Source organism: Corvus brachyrhynchos, unplaced genomic scaffold (genome assembly GCF_000691975.1).
Source record: "Corvus brachyrhynchos isolate BGI_N302 unplaced genomic scaffold, ASM69197v1 scaffold19, whole genome shotgun sequence".
Lineage (NCBI taxonomy): Eukaryota > Metazoa > Chordata > Aves > Passeriformes > Corvidae > Corvus > Corvus brachyrhynchos.
Genome location: NW_008246061.1, coordinates 320,560 through 336,211, shown reverse-complemented (window position 1 = coordinate 336,211; position 15,652 = coordinate 320,560). Strand labels below are relative to the sequence as shown.

General features: G+C 48.1%; 1 protein-coding gene across 2 annotated transcripts in view; it reads right to left on the bottom strand.

The window, feature by feature from the left end:
• The window catches only part of TPCN1 (two pore segment channel 1), a 43,122-nt gene that overhangs the window by 7,262 nt on the left and 20,208 nt on the right, over positions 1-15,652 (bottom strand). For both annotated transcript variants that reach the window (XM_008642907.2, XM_008642908.2), the window contains exons 3-22: positions 15,473-15,649; positions 14,505-14,618; positions 14,121-14,251; positions 13,513-13,601; positions 12,900-12,934; positions 12,277-12,335; positions 11,457-11,556; positions 10,428-10,544; positions 9,433-9,557; positions 8,139-8,187; positions 7,877-7,940; positions 7,011-7,055; positions 5,731-5,787; positions 5,589-5,642; positions 5,177-5,249; positions 4,869-4,976; positions 3,637-3,708; positions 1,976-2,065; positions 1,139-1,254; positions 417-463 (exon numbers count right to left, since the gene is read on the bottom strand). In XM_008642907.2, coding sequence (XP_008641129.1) covers positions 417-463; positions 1,139-1,254; positions 1,976-2,065; positions 3,637-3,708; positions 4,869-4,976; positions 5,177-5,249; positions 5,589-5,642; positions 5,731-5,787; positions 7,011-7,055; positions 7,877-7,940; positions 8,139-8,187; positions 9,433-9,557; positions 10,428-10,544; positions 11,457-11,556; positions 12,277-12,335; positions 12,900-12,934; positions 13,513-13,601; positions 14,121-14,251; positions 14,505-14,618; positions 15,473-15,649 — 1,722 coding nt within the window. The remainder of the gene's footprint in view (positions 1-416; positions 464-1,138; positions 1,255-1,975; positions 2,066-3,636; positions 3,709-4,868; positions 4,977-5,176; positions 5,250-5,588; positions 5,643-5,730; positions 5,788-7,010; positions 7,056-7,876; positions 7,941-8,138; positions 8,188-9,432; positions 9,558-10,427; positions 10,545-11,456; positions 11,557-12,276; positions 12,336-12,899; positions 12,935-13,512; positions 13,602-14,120; positions 14,252-14,504; positions 14,619-15,472; positions 15,650-15,652) is intronic.

Sequence of the window (15,652 nt, the reverse complement as noted above, 5' to 3'; positions counted from 1 at the left end):
TAATAATAATAATAAAAAGAAAACTCTCTGTCTCTCATTCCTGGCTCCACAGCTGGCCCCAGGGACTGCTTGTGCAGTGCTCAATGCCCCAACAAGTCCTTGCAGCTAAAAAGAGAGGTTCCTACAGGCAAACACACAGAACATCCAAAGCCTGTGGCTGTAAGAGCTGCTGTGCCACGAGAACACAGCTTGGACAGCAGGGTGACAAACTGGAGCGCAGGGTGACTTCGTTTGTCCAGACTGTGAAGCCTGAAAGCATGCCCAGCAGCATGGCAGGGGTCAAATGCCTCCAAACAGTCAGGAGCAAAAGATACCTGTCAACAAGTGACAACACTGAGCCCATTCCAATCCCCATGGGAAGAAAACAGTGGTGCCTGAGCTGACAGAGTCTATGCTGCCTGCAGGGGTTCACTCACCATGATGATGTACCAGTCATTGACAACCGTCAGCTCAAACAGTGTCACTGCACAGAAAGGGAGAAAACACATACAGGTAATTGTTTTATCCATCCTGACCTGTTTTACAGTGATTTTTAGGTAAATTATTTGACAGGGAAGACTGACACAAGACAGCAAAGTTTGAATAAAGACAGCAAATCCAGAGAGAATGCAGACCCTCCCCACTGAAATTAGTTCAGACAAAGGGAGTCAGACCTGCAGCATGGCTTCATCTCTGTTTTTTAAAGAAATCAGACCTGACTCTTCACCAGAGAGCATGGGAGACCTCTGAAATCTTCAGGAGATAAGCATTCTGCTCACACATTAGGAAAAATCATGGAGAGTAATCAACACATTCAAATTATTCTTCATCAGAGGGTTTAAAGAGAGGCATCACTGTTGGTTCTTTAGAAGGGCAGTGACTTAATGCCCTCCTTAAACATCTCTGGTCTGATCACCAGCCAGAACAGATCTGCTGGCTTCCATCTGGCTTTGAGCGACCTCTGCTTATGCTGCAAAGCAGTCCTGGCACAATCAGTCAGCTGGAGCTCTCCAGACAGAAAGAGCAGGATGCTCAGTGAGGTGCATTAGCAGGACTCCCTGGGAGAGTCCCAGGCTCACAGGAACATTACAGCATTACAGAGCCATCCAGCTCTGCAGGAACATGGGATAATCTTTGCTAGGTAAAAAAGTGCCCTTACCAAAGCTGTTCAGAATGTTGTCAAAGTTGTTGAGATAGTAATAACCTTCTTCCACAACTGTTCTGTTGCCAACTGTGTGGTTCACCCAGCGGTAGGAATCTGCGACTGTGCTTGTGCTGGTTGGAGAAACCAGGATAAAGAATCAGCAGAGACTGGAAAAGCAGGGAAAATCTAAAAAGTTATAAATATCAGCCCCTCTAGAGAGGGTGGCAAGCAGAGTGGCAACTTCTACCTGTTGGCCAACACTTGTCTTTTCCTCTGGAAGGAACCCTCTCTCCTTCACAGCTCAGCACAAGCCCAGGGAGCACATGGAGTCTTTCTGATCATTCAGCAAATATTACACCAGAGAAACTGAGAGTTTGAGTTCCATGGCTTGTACCCTTAAAGCTTGGTATTTCCAAGTAGTCTGCCATCATTTAAGGTGAAAAGGCACAGGATAGCTTAGATTCCAGGATCAGGTGAATTTATGTTGGTATAAAGGGAGGTCTAATTATCTAATACCCCTGGACAAGCAACTCTGGCATCATAGAAACAGAATGGTTTGGGTAGCAAAGGACCTTAAAGCTCATCCAGTGCCACCCCCTGCCATGGGCAGGGACACCTTCCACTATCCCAGGTTGCTCCAAGCCCCTCCAACCTGGCCTGGGGCACTTCCAGGTATGGGGCAAGAGAAATGAAGTATCTCTTGGATTTTTGCCACATGTTGCCTTAGCTACAAAACCCCATTCAGCTCCATCCTCTGGCCACTTTTCCACAGGGAAATGAAGCTGCCAGAGCTCCTTGCTGCTGGCTGAGCACCAAAAGCACTGTTGAGGGGGCTGGATTTGAGGTACTCACTTGCAGCAGTTGGGGTAGACCACGCCAGCGAAGAACTCCATGCCAACGATGGCAAAGCAGTAGTAGAAGATCAGCAGGGTTAAACCCAGGCTGAAGGCAGAAACAGAAAGAGTACTGTGCTGCTGAAGAGTTGCTAGGGCAGGGAAACACAAAATCCCAGGCTGGTTGCTCTGGGAGGAATTTCCAAGGGATTTGGAAACCCCAGACCGCTCTCCCTGCTGCTGTGGCTCTGCAGTTCTTGGCCTGCTCTCATTCAGGGAGCCTTGGACAAGGCGTTTGCCACTCGCTGAAGAGAGAAACCAAAGAGCAGCCTGGACTCCCTCCCAGTCTGTCCTTTTCTGTTAAATGAACGAGTCTCCACAGTTCCTTCAATAAGGAACACCACACAGAGTTTATACCCTCTCCACATCCTTGGATGCAGGGACTGTGCCAAGAGCAGGGCTCTCCAGCCAACCCGCTCTGCTCAGGCCTCCTGCGAGGGAACCAGGGCTGAGGCTGCCCCACTGAAGCACCGGGCTACCCCATTCAAGCACCAGGCTACCCCTGCTCCACCACTGCACAACAATGCTCTCAGGTGGCTCTGCAGAGGGGAACATCTGGGGCCGAGGGTGTTCATGTGCCAGTGTTCTTCCCACATGGGCTTCCTCCTCACCAAGAGCTGGGATGGGGGAGAAAAGTTAAAACAAGCAGGAACTCTTGGTTCTCCTCCAAACACAAAAGCAGGAGGAGGCCCGAGGTGCTGGAGTGTTGCCGCTCCAAGAAATTGGAAGATTAACACTCCCCTGCAGCACAGTGAAGAGTCAGTAATGACCCACTGACAGATCAGAACATAAATCCCTTTAGCAGGTTTGACAGCTCCCTATCCTGACCCCAAACCTTCACTCCCCTCTCCCTGCCATCACCCAAAGAGCAGAATTTGGTATCTGGCTGTCGCAATGACCGCCACTGACCACTGCCCAGGCTAGCTCCTGCGGTGTGCGACAGGAGTGGGGAGCAGCTGGAGGCTCTTGGCTTTAAAGCTGCTCCTCAGGAGTTCAGCTCTGCCCAGGGGAGCTGAAGCTCCAGGCACAGTGGCTGTCAGCAGTCCCAACGAGGGAGAGGATAAAAAGTAGCAAGGAGGCTTGCCACACGGGATAATCCAAATTTATTGGAAGCACCTCCCAGGAGACAGGCCTCGAGCAGCTCCAGGGAACCCCTTATAAAGGGAGGTGTTACAATGGGGATGGCTTAACTGGGGACCAATAGAAATCTCTAAGAGAGGGATGTGGACGAGGATAGACATTTCCTTGGGCCAATAGCCCCAAGGGTACGAGGGGGAAAGGGACCACATGCCCCAATGGGGCATCGAGGTTTAGGGGATTTCCAAAGGGGGAGGTATCTAGAGGGGTAGGGTCTCGGGGGATTGATGGGGACCATATAAGGGTAAATTGGGAGGTTTCAGATGTTGGACACTGAACCTTCGGGAACAACAGGAGGGGTTTGGGTGATTGATAGCGAAAGAGCTAGAACAAGGGGAGGAGAACAACCATGTAGGGAGCACCGGGGGAGAGGCTTGGGTCTGGGGGGAACCAACTGGGAATAGGAGTGGGGAAGGTAGGGATGAACCACTGGGGTACAGAAAACTTATATAAAAATACAATAAAGGTATTGCATCACCACACCTGGCCATCCGAGGGAACAACTCAAACATGGTGTCCAGGACGTTCCTGTAGCGTTTCTTCAGTTTAAACAGCCTGAAAGGAGAGGCCAGGAGTTACCCACACCCCGCAGCTTTCCTGGTGTTGGGGAAATAGTTAAAAGGAGAATCCCAGCTCTCTCTACCTCGCAGGTCAATGACAGGGACGTTTCCTGACACCTAACTGCTCTTGCTCAAGTCATCTGTGCTCACCTTCCAGTGTCCTGCTGTCCCATCTCAATGTTTATGACACATGCAACTACAGGACTGAGGATCTCAGGGAAAAAAAGGCTGTCTTTTTATAAATAGCTATTTAAAACCCCTAAAAACTGTAAGAACTTACACTAGTCCCATGTACAGGGTCAGGATTCATTCCTTTTTTTTTTCCCCCATGACCTAATAAAAATTGATGAAAGAATACTACACTGTTCCTGCTAATTTAAGATTTGGCAACCCCATCAGCCTTTGCAGAGAAACACAGCTGCCAAACAGGCTTTGGCAGGGGAGGAACAGAGAAAACATTATTTTTTTTCCCCTCTTGAGTGTCATGAAGTGTTCTTAAAATCATCACTGAAGAGCTAAATTACATTAGCTTGTTTTTAACAAAACATTTTGCCTCAAATCCCTTCCCCCCTGTGGCTCTGGAGGCATTTGTGAAGGTGAGTAACCTAGACATGAGAGGGTTAATCAGCCCCAGCTCCCTGAACGGCAGAGAGGTTACAGGCCATGGTCTTGCTCCAAGTGTGAGATGCAGTTAGAGCAGGGCAGTACTTCACCCTAGCAAGCAGCATCCTTTGAAAACTGTAATTTCTGGTAATTCAGTGCAAATTATTAAACTGGCTCAGACCATCTCACCCTGACAGAAGAGCTTTTCTCTGAACAGCATCAGACAATTTAGAGGAGGTGTAAGAACCCCACGAAGGCAGACACAGGATAATCTGCCCCCAGTAAATCCCTTGATCTCTATTAGAGATCAGCTTAAGCTCCAAAGCATGGGTTTTCATATCCCATCCCAAGTTTTTGTTATCGTTCATTTTGATAACTCGGGCTAATCTCATTACGCCACGCAATTCCTGTTTGCCATGGTCACATTCCCACAGAGCAATCCTTGCCCTCTCCTGCTAAGGAGCTCGGTGCCCAGTGGGACTGATGGAAAACAAGCCTGTTTTCTCCCACGGGCTCTCTGGAATTCTCCCTTCCCAGCCTTTCCCACCTCACCTCAGCAGCTGGAGGGGTCGCAGGACCACAATGAAGTAAAAGGGCTCCATGTTAAATGCCAGTGCCATGAGTCCCAAAAATGCAAACAGGGTGACTGAGAAGTCAAAGCTGGAGAGAAAAATAAAATAAAATAAAAATAAGAGCAACGATTTATCAGTAGTGCTTCAGCAGAGAAGAGGGACTGGTGCTGCTCCAGCTTAACAAGATCCATGAGGCCAGGGGCAGAAGAATTTTAAGAGCTGGCTGATGGCTTGAAACTCCTGACAGAAGTTGGCTTTTCCAACCCAAAAAGGTGAATGTGCACTTACAGATTCCAGCCTGAGGACAGGTACTCCACAGGCCCCAGCCCAGTGGTCTTCAGGAGCAGCTCCACGCCATAGACTGCAAAACAGGAGGAGTCAGGAATGAGCAGCATCACGGGAAAGGCTCGTGTGAAGGTTTGCCTGCATGGATGTGTGCTGATTTTAGCAGAGCATTTCTGAACAGGGGTTTAACAGACCCCACCCATCCTCCTTATTCTCAGTGAGACTTCTCCCCTCCAAATCAACACCTTTTCCTGTGTTCATGGAGATTTCTCTCCGGAGAAGTCTACAAAACAATCCCTGCCAGGCACAGCATTGTTCTTGATGGAGGCTCTACACCCATGGTTAAGTTGTAACTTCAGTTCCCTTCCCAGCTTCTCAGGAAATGACACAGCTCTGTTGGGAGGCATCAGCTTACTTGTGAGGAAGACGATGTAGCTCCACGGTACGTTCCTGGAGAAGAAATTCCCTCCTGCAAGACACAAGAACAGATTTCTCAAGCCTTGCCCTTTTCAATCCCCCAGCACCACAGTCAAGGAACAAGCTGTGATGTTTCCTACCTTGCAACATGAAGGTTTCAACAAGAATCCAAATTCCATTCACAGCCACCACAGTGTCTGGAAAACAAAGGAAAAACCCATAGCAAAACCACTCCTGGATATCCATTTCTTAGGCTAAAAAAAAAGAGTACAATATAGGACAAGTGGCAGGGTCATTGGTTCCAACTCAGTGAACAAACTGAACTCAGTAATTGAGAGTCTTCCACCACATCTTTTTCCAGGCCCTTAACAGATGTAATACCTTTATGTTCAAAAGGAAACAAAACGAAAAAAAACCAACCCAACCCCCAAATTACTGAGTAGGAATAGATCATTTAGAAGCCAGCAGGCAGCACCAGGAGGAAGAACTTTTCTCCTCTAGAGAAGAGAAGCACAGACTCCTTCTCACAGGCAGCTCAGTTGCCAAGCACTCCCTGCAGCAGTGAGGACGATCACACCTCCTCGAGAGCAAACAGAATGTGCTTGACTGGCAAGGCAGTTCCTCATCCAGCATCCTCCAGCTGCAAGATAAAACCCCCCAAGGTTTGGGAAAGCTGACCACCAACCCACCTAAATGCAAGAAGCTGACTCCCACAGCACAGCCCCACGGGGGTGTTGTGCAGTGAGCCAGGCAGCCTCTCCAGAACCAGAGCTGAGAGCCCAGGCTGGTGGTACAATTGAGCAGTTCCCTCCCTCTCTACCAAAACTCCAAGATTTGTCCATAAACCATGGCTCAGACCACACCAACTCCTTGGAGTGCTGGCAGTGATGCCATGATGATTTTTTGCCTTTTCTTTTATACCCCTTTTATATACCTTTTCATAGCTTTTGTATTCTTAGTGGTTTTTTGCCTACATTCTTGGACTTATTTGTCAAGCTAGGAGACTAAACAACTTAGAAGCCTCGTAGCTAGGGATCAGTGTGCCCCAGACCCCAAGGTCCTCTCCAGAACATATTCTGTAAACTAAGATAGAACTATCCAGGGGAAGGCTCCTTGGGGAAGGGGGCTCACTCGAGCCTCTCACTGGGGAATCTTTGATAGGTATGCCAATTAGTAACACCTATAATGTTATACCAGATCTATTTTGAGTGTGCATTTGGTGGGGTGCATTTCGGTGCATTCCACCTGGACGTGTGCACCTAAGGATCCTTTAAATAAATACCAAGGTAAAATCCCTTTTTCCCTTCTAACTGTGTTTGATTATTGATTTTAAGACCAGGAAAAGGCATCAGCAGACACAGCACACCAGACCCACATGAGCAAGGGAGCCAAGCAGAGGCAGCTCATGACTTCTACTCACACATGGTGTACTGGAACACACGGGACTTCACAAGGATGTTGATGCCTGTGTGAAGGGAAGGATGACAGAACAAATGTTTACACCATCCTCCATAGCACAGATCCCTCTATCTTCTCCTTAGAGACATTTTTCATACCAATCCTCAACACAGAAGCTAAACAGATCAGCAGATTATTAACTTTCATTTGTTGGGAACAAGTTTAAATACCCTTCAGAATTCCAGCAGCAATGAAGTCATTATCCTCATGCCCCCAAGATGTTTGGTCTCTATGTCCTAATTCTGGGGTGTGGACAGAGGTAAATGCAGCTGTCCGTGTTTGGAACAACAAGGAGGGTTGGGAGCATCAGCAGAGCTCTGAGGGCTCCTGTGGCAGCTGTATTTGGATCAGAGGGTGTCATCTGTTCCCCAGGAGCACACACCACCTCAGAAGAGCTGCAGGTTCTTAATTCTGAATAGCTCCATTCAGTCAGGAAACTTGGGAAACAGGAGATAAATCCCATTGGCAAGACTGATTTACTCTGATGGGTGTTTGAGGCCTCTTTTCCCTTCCCAAACTGCTGTCCTTGACCTGAACAGGAGCTGCAACCACAGCTCAGGACCAGGCAGCCTAAGAGCTTTTGTGACAACCCAAATCCCACTCCATGGTCACTGCAGGAATGTTTACAGGACAGAAATCTTCCCTGGAGACTCTGAATGTAAGGCTCTGGCCTCAGAGGCTCCGGATACCCAGGGAGTTGGTTAGAAAGCCTTCCCTTAGGTGTTTTCCAGGGGTGTTAAGAGAAAGTCCCTTCAGAGTGTCCTGTCTTTGTAAGAAAATACTCTTCCTGTCAGCTGAACACGTGCTGCCATGAAAACAGTGTGCTACCTTTAAAAATAAGGAATGCAGTCCGTGGAAGGTCATCAAACCAGTGCTCGCGGTTTCGTTTTGCCTGGAAGCAGAACAGCCTCAGTCAGCAGCAGCCAGAGCTACATCCATGCAAAAGAAAGGGCAAGGATGGAGACCCACCTTACCCCCATCATCTGCTTCTCTTAGATTGCCTTTGTTTCTTACCCAGCTCCTCTCTGAGCACTCATTTTCTCCCCCTCCCACACACAGTTCCCCTCTTCTCCCCCCAACAAACTCTCACCTTCCATTTTAAGCCAACAACTTCATAGAAATTGTAAAAATCCTTTAGACTGCAAAACAAAGAAACATCTGATCAGAGCCTTGAGGGTGACTAACTAGATCCTTAACTGTCCTTGTCAGACATCACCAGTGCACAGTCCCTGGAAGTTATTAACTCCTTATCAGAACTGCAGCCACAGCTGACAGAACTCAGCAGTGACCTCTTCCCAGCCTGGCCAAAGGTTCCCCACTGACAATAGCCAGAATCTCCTTTCTGTAATGCTTCAGCCCTTAAGGGAAACTCTGACTCTACTGAGCTCCAGAATTCTACCACTGAGAGGAAAGACCTGAGGCTTTGATGCCAACTCCAAGGGATGGAGATTGCACTGCTCTCAACAAGTCTTGGACTTTCTTAATTACTTGTACAGTCCTTTTCGAACATCTTTGCACATTTTCTTTTCAAGGTAAAAATGAAGTTTGAAAAAGGACATGAAAGCAAAGAAACTCCTAGAACATGAGTGCCTGTCTAGGTGCTCGGGGTCAGGCCTGTGACAGCTTTTACATGTCTGAAAGTGAGGATGCTGAACTTCTCGGACTCTTACTGGTGACATTGGTGCCTGCATTTCTCAACTCAGTCTTTCTCTCCCTATGCCATTTTCAATCCTTTTCTGTGGTACTTGACTTGAAGGAGAAGCATCAGCACCAGTTTCACAGGAGAGTCACTTGGAACCTGTCTGTGGCCGAAACAAAGGGAAAGGAAGAGAAGGTCTCCTGCTCTAATTCCCTCTGCTTCCTTGCTGGCTGGAGATAGCTGCACCCACCCACCAGAATGGCAATTCTCTGCCTCATAACACAGAGGATGGCAGCCCTGAAAGCACCAGCAGAACCAGATTTTAATTAACAAAACCCTGGGGGGGGACAGCCAGCTGCTGGAGAAAAGCAAAAACTTGTTAAGCTGCGAGGCTGCGCTGTGTGAGGAAATGCTCCTTGCAGGCTCCAGTGCTGCTCCCCAGCTCCTGGCTCTGCTCTGGCAGGGGAGTGGGAAGCAGATCCTGCCTGTGAGTGCCAGCACAGCGCTGTATCCACAAGAGGGCACGCAGGAACTCCATCACCTCCCAAGGAAAACCTCAGCTCTCAGGGTACTCACCCCTCCCAGCTCCCTGCTTCCCAGGAAAATCCTTCCCATCGCAGAACGCTATTCCCACATCCCAGACAACGCTCATTCCATAAACCCAGCCATCCCCTCCAAAGCAAAGCCCAGCTGCAGGGAGTGGAGCAACCTCCCTGCTCTGGGTGCAGCAGTAGGACCATTCTACCTGACTAAAGGGGTATTGCTCTGGTTCAGTGCTTTGAAGGTGAGATATCTCTCCCTGGCACACATCCGAGGCTTGTAGAACCGCAGCAGCCCTTCGAAGTGCTTGAAGGAAATTCCAGACGGCCTCTGGCAACAAAGGAGTGCTGTCAGAAGCAGCAGCATCAGGCAGGAACACACAGAGGCTTTTAATTCTCACTCTGGATTTGTTTTAAGCAGGATTTCATACATTATAACCGAGCCCCCTAAGTACCCTGAGATATTACTTTAACATACCAAGCTAATCCCAGGGCACAGAGATCAGAAAGCCCTCCTGGCAATCGGTCCCTCCAGCAAATGCAGAACTGTTCCCTGTTGCCCCACCACCTGAAAATTGTCCAACCAGGCACCCCAAGCAGAGTTCAACCCCTCTTCTTGGGAAATTAGCAGGCAGCCTAACAGATCCCACCACGGCACTTTTCTAAGACCATCAGCTATGTGCACTAAACATGAACTAATCTACTAGAAGTGGGTTAGTTATTTTTGGGTCTTATTTCTCTTGCTGCTCCAACAAGTTAAGCAAGAAATCGACCTTCTCCCCCAAGTGCTTGTCCCTGTAAAAAGTTGTTTGTAGGTGAATTCCTTCTGTTTCTGCACTGTTCACTGGTGCAGGATCTAGAAAATGGATTATATCTTCAATTGGATGACCCATCCCTCCTCTTCGTAGTGGTGCTTCTAAGCCAAACAAGTCCTCAAGTGACCCAGACTGAATCAGAGAGAAATCAATGATCACATGCACTCCAGAACAAATTCCCCTCATTTTATCAAGCCATAACCTCACGCAGGGTTGAAATTCAGAGTACTCTGCTTTTTCTCCAGAAACAGAGGTGAACGAGTTACATGAATGAAAAAACCACCAGCCCATGGTGAGTCTGATCACAATCAACAGAGATAAATCACCCTTTTTTGGAGGTGCTGTTTCAGCAGCCCAGCCCAGGGGTGCTGCTAACACAGCTGTACCTGTTTGGTGACCAGCAGCCGGTACGCGTGCTGGATGGCCATGCGCTTGTGCAGCAGCAGGGACTTGAACTTCCTCTTCTCAATGTCATTGAAAGTGTCAAACACAACAGCCAGAAGCTGAGAAGACAGGGGAAAAAATGGTGTTTTAACTTTATGCTCTGCAAGGCTTCAGGGAAGCAAGGAGAGGCACTGCCTGCAGCAGGAACGTTGATGGACGATGGAGTCGGCGAGGTCCCGCTGGCATGAGGGATCCCACAAAGGGATCCCCAAGCTCACAGCACTGATCCACTTCTTGGAGGAGGTCCAGATGTTTCTGGCCTCTCAACATTTGCTAGTGGGTTTTAAGAGCTAAGGCTAAAGCACACAGAAAACCGTATCAGATTTATTATAACGCCCTGATCTGTTCCTGGAAAGCAGGGTTTGAGGGCTGCTCTCTGGATTCACCCTTCCTGGGAGCTTTGGCTAACACATATCAAAGGTAACCCTCCATCTGGGACACAAGCAGTGAAATCCAACCACAAACATCAAATCCCTCACCTTGGACTGCAGAATTCCTCAACTCCTTTGGCAAACCCTTTTCCACCACTCACAGCCTCCCCTGAGCAGCCGTGCTCTCACTCTGCAGTGATCAGCACTGCAGTCCTGCCACACTGAGTAATTCCATCCCCTTCAAACTGATTTACAAAGTATTTCGGGCAAGTCCAGATCATAAAATGCCATTTTATGATAAATAATTAAGACACAGAAGGACAATAAATTTTATGCAACCGAGTATGTCACTCCAAGCACGATATTAATGTGAGAGAAGTTGAAAGATGCTCGTATAATTTGGTTTTCTGTGATTTAGTTCAATTCCTCATGGTTAGACGTTAAAGAAGTTCTATCTGTAGCCAAGCTGCCATTTCTAGAAGGATTCTGCCAAAGGGTCTGAGATGATTACAGAGCAGTTCTGGGAATGGGGAAGACTCTGCTGAGCAATGAGCTCCAAAGCCAGGCAGAGGGAAGTCAAGCTCTCCCCTGGGGACTCACCAAGTTCATGATGAAGTAGAGCTCAATGGAGAGATACACGATGAAGAAGACACAGGACCAGGGATTCCGGGCATAGGACGGCATCATCACATCAGGGAAACTGCATCCCAAAGGACACCAGTGTAAGCACCAAATAACTCACGTTACACACAGACAGGAGGCACAGGGCACGGCGTGTGTGTCTGTATAAACTCACATCTAAAGGTCTGCACATCTGTACAAAACTCGTGAAAAAAAAAATAAACATGGCAAGCACTTTCCCTGCCCATCCCACACACCAAGTGGGCTTTGTGATGTGGGTAAGGGTTGTGCTTTGATACTTAACAACAGCAGCACAGCCTCGGTGTAAGTGTTACAGCCTCAGATTTATTCCATCCTTTGCTAATTTCCTAATCCTCAGGGCTCTCCCTGACAGCAGATCAATATTTACCCACTGCTGTTATCCCAATTTCCTAGCTGATAGGTGAACTGCAGCACAGGAATGGGAAGTTACTTCTCAGCAGCAAGCTGCTGGCTGACGAAGGAGTACAAACACAAACTTTCCCTTCTTGGACCAAGGCCTAACAAAGCTGTTTCCCCCCTTATTGCCCTCACAGCAATGAAGAGGTCTGAGCCCTTAGAGATAACTCTGCAGCTGAGGCCACAGTGTCCTAAAGCAAAATGAAATACCAGTTCTTCCCATGCAGGCTGACTCTGCACATCTCTCTCTCAGGCAGAGGAAAGGGGTCACACATTTGGAGACAGAGCATTTCTGCAGATAAACTCTTGGCTCTGCCTTTGGGACAAAGGGAAAGACTGAGATAGAAGAACATGAACTTACTTTGAAGTGGTCAAAAGCACAAAGAGATTCACCAGGCTGTTCTCTAAGGTATTGAAGTACTGAAAGAAAAAATTCCAATGACAAAATGCAAGCAGGATTTCATAGGGACATTTTGTTCCAAAAAACACCCCCACCCCTGTGGATGCAGGCACTCCCACAATTCCCTGATGCTTTCCCTAGGGAAAAGTACTTCAGCACTGGTCCTTTTTAAAGTCCCCTGAGAAATGGCGTGTGAAGGCTTAAACCAAAAGGCACATTTTTATAAGTAGTTTCTCCCAGCCAGCCACAGCCTGGGCAGCAGCAGGAACCAGCAGCTGCTGGACTCTGACCATAGCAGTGGAAGTGGCCAAGCTTTCCTCCAGACACCTCCTCCCCTGGGGACAGCGGCAGGTAGCTCTTCTGGCTGAATGAAGGCATCAAGAACAAGGAACTGTTCTGAGAATGTTCCCTTTGGGACATCCTGTCTTGGAGGAAGTTCCTTCCACGGTCTTCCTTCCCAGCAAAGGGTAAAGCAGGGTGACACTGCCAGGCAGCCTTGGACCAGCCAGCATTTGGTCTCACATGGAATAAACTATGTCTGCACTGTAATGTTGGGTTCTTAATGAAAGAATCAAGGTACTCACTGGATCCGAGTGGTTAGGAGAAAACAAGTAAAAACCTGAACAGGCACCAGAGAAAACAGAGGAGGAGAGAAAGGAGAAAGAACAACAAAAATAAAGTCAGTTCAACGCCGAGAGTGGAGCAGTTCCCAAAGGGAAGGTCCCACCAACAGTAAATCCTCTCTGACATCCTGAAGATGGGAGTATCTGGAGGACTTTCTCTACAGAGATTTGCCAATACATGCCATTGGCATTTCACTGATCCTTTTGGAAAATACACTTTCTGGAGATGGTTTGGACTGTAGCAGGTACACTCCAGACACGTGCATTTGTGGGGATGTAGATTAAACTGTCAAGATCGAGGAACAGTGGGTGGAAGCAGAGCTTGAAAACACAGGCCACTGATTGTGCTCTGGAAGAGGTCAAAAGGACTTTTGTCTCAAAATCAAATACCCAGCTTTCAGATTTTTTGGATGATCTAACTCTGCCTTCCAGATGACTGCAGATGAAATGGGATAAATGGAAAATCCTGGCAACACTTTGGATGTGATCAGTTTATATTCATCCAGGCTGTTCACATTGCTTTGGACAATCACTGGTTAAGAGCATTACTTCTTCTTCCCTAAATACAACTCACCCAGAATAGCAAAAATCACCATGAAGAAAAGCAGGAGGAGAAGGATGTCAATAAATGGTGGGAGGGACTGGAAGATCTGTCGCAAATTTCTGAAAAATAAGAAAACATTAATAAACTAAAATTTGCACGTTTACTCCTCCAGGTTGTCAGGGGAAAGAAAAAAAACCACCACCACCACCCCACACTTGAGGGCTTTCTTCCCACTCCCTCCAAGGATTAAAAGTAGAAAGCTTGCTAAATTAAGATCCTTTCCAAGCTACCCATCTGTCCTTTGCAGTCAGCTCTCAGGTACTGCAAACAACACTAATGTCACACTGCCAGGTCTCCTCCTCCAGACTGAAGACCAGCCCTGATTCCTTGTGCAGTTTCCAGGCAAGCCAAGGAGCAGAGCCAATGCAGCCACACCCATGTGCTGGTCTCTCTGAGGTGGCTTATCCAAGCCCTGTGCACCATCAGCACATCCACACTTAGGTCACTACAGAACCATCTCCAACATAAACACCAGTGAAAGACACCGATTTTCCTGGGATGCCTGCAGGAAAAGGAGTGCTTTCCCTCCAGCCCGGCCCCAGGAATGACATCAGAATCCCCAGGCAGCCCAGCATCACCTTCTGACAGCCCCACAGTAGCGACAGTCCACGAGGAAGATGCAGCGCAGGGCGCGAGTGATGCGCACGTGCGAGGTCTGGCGCACCAGCACCACGATGGCCTCAATGAACTGCACAAACAGCACACAGGTCTGCAAGAAAGGGAGGCATCAGAGGCACAGCTGCAGTCTGCTCTGGGGAAAGGCAGAGCTCTGGCTGACCACCTGTTTATGTGGACATGTGAAGGATGGGAGCTGTCCCTGAGAGGGATCTCACATGAATCGTCTGGCAGCTGGGACGTGATGGCTGCATCATCCCTGCCACAGTGCAGGCCAGTGTTTAATCTGGCTCTTTGGTCTTGGAGGTGCTGAAGGAGAAATCCTAACAACGAAGCAGACAACTCACCTTGACCATAGTCCTTTTGTGCCTGATAAAGGTTTGAAAGCCCAGCCACCTCATCTTCATCGAGAGTTCAAAGACGACCACAATTAACGCAAACAGCTCCAGGGTTGCGTGGACCTGCCACAACACAGCTTTGGTGAGAACAGCAGCACAGCAGAGGCCACACTGCTGCCCCTCCTTTTTCAAGGAGCAGGTGGGTTTGGCAACAGTCTGAGCACTGCCCTGTAACATGCAGAAAAACCCTAAGCCACTCCTTTAAAGCTAACATAGCACTGTTTTTCAAAATTTCAGTATTTACTGCTTTGTGCTTTTATTAACGCCTGCGCAATTTCCCTCTAAGCAGTACCAGGCCAGAATTTCTGGAAATCCATGTCCCTTCTGGGCTTGAGCAATACACAAAAAAAACTTATTGGTACATTTGAAACAAAAGGCCAAGACACCAACAACTTGAGCAGAAACTCCTTGAAAAAAGATGGAGACTCTTAATTTTTTTAGTGAACCACAAGAAGGAGAGCTGCTGGGCAGAGAGATTTTACAGAGAGAAGGGTTTTCTCTTGATTTATACATTCTGGACAACCACAGGGAGAGTACTGATGTGTGTTCTAGGAACCAGTGGTGGTGCTGGGGTAATGGCACCAGCCCTGACAACAACTTTGAAACCACCCCATCAAAGCACACAGATTGCTGCTTTATCTCACAAAAAAGGAAAAATCCACCCATTTCTGTTACAAAATTAAGAACTGCACAAATTGATAACACGAAATGAGTGTCACTTTCATTGTGGTCTGCCTAGATCAGATGGAAAAAGGAAGTTTTGCTGTCTGGCCTGTCTGCTGTCAACCATTTACAGAACAAGCCAGGTGGGTTTTTTCCTCTTACTGCCTCCTTCTTCCTCTCTGCTTGGCCATCATTTTCCTCTTACCCACACTGCAGAGCAAGCAGACTTCCTCATTTGGCCCCCAGGTACTTACAAAGATGCCCAGACGGAGCATGGGGACCGCTGGAGCCTCGCAGAGGGACAGCAGCAGGAGCAGCAGGGCCGTGCTCAGCTCCATCAGGTAGAAAAGGTGGTTGTGTGCAAAGAGGTAGGCAGCGAGTGCTTTGGCATTTTTGGGGTGAGTGAAGAACTTGTCATTGTTCTCTCCTTCCTA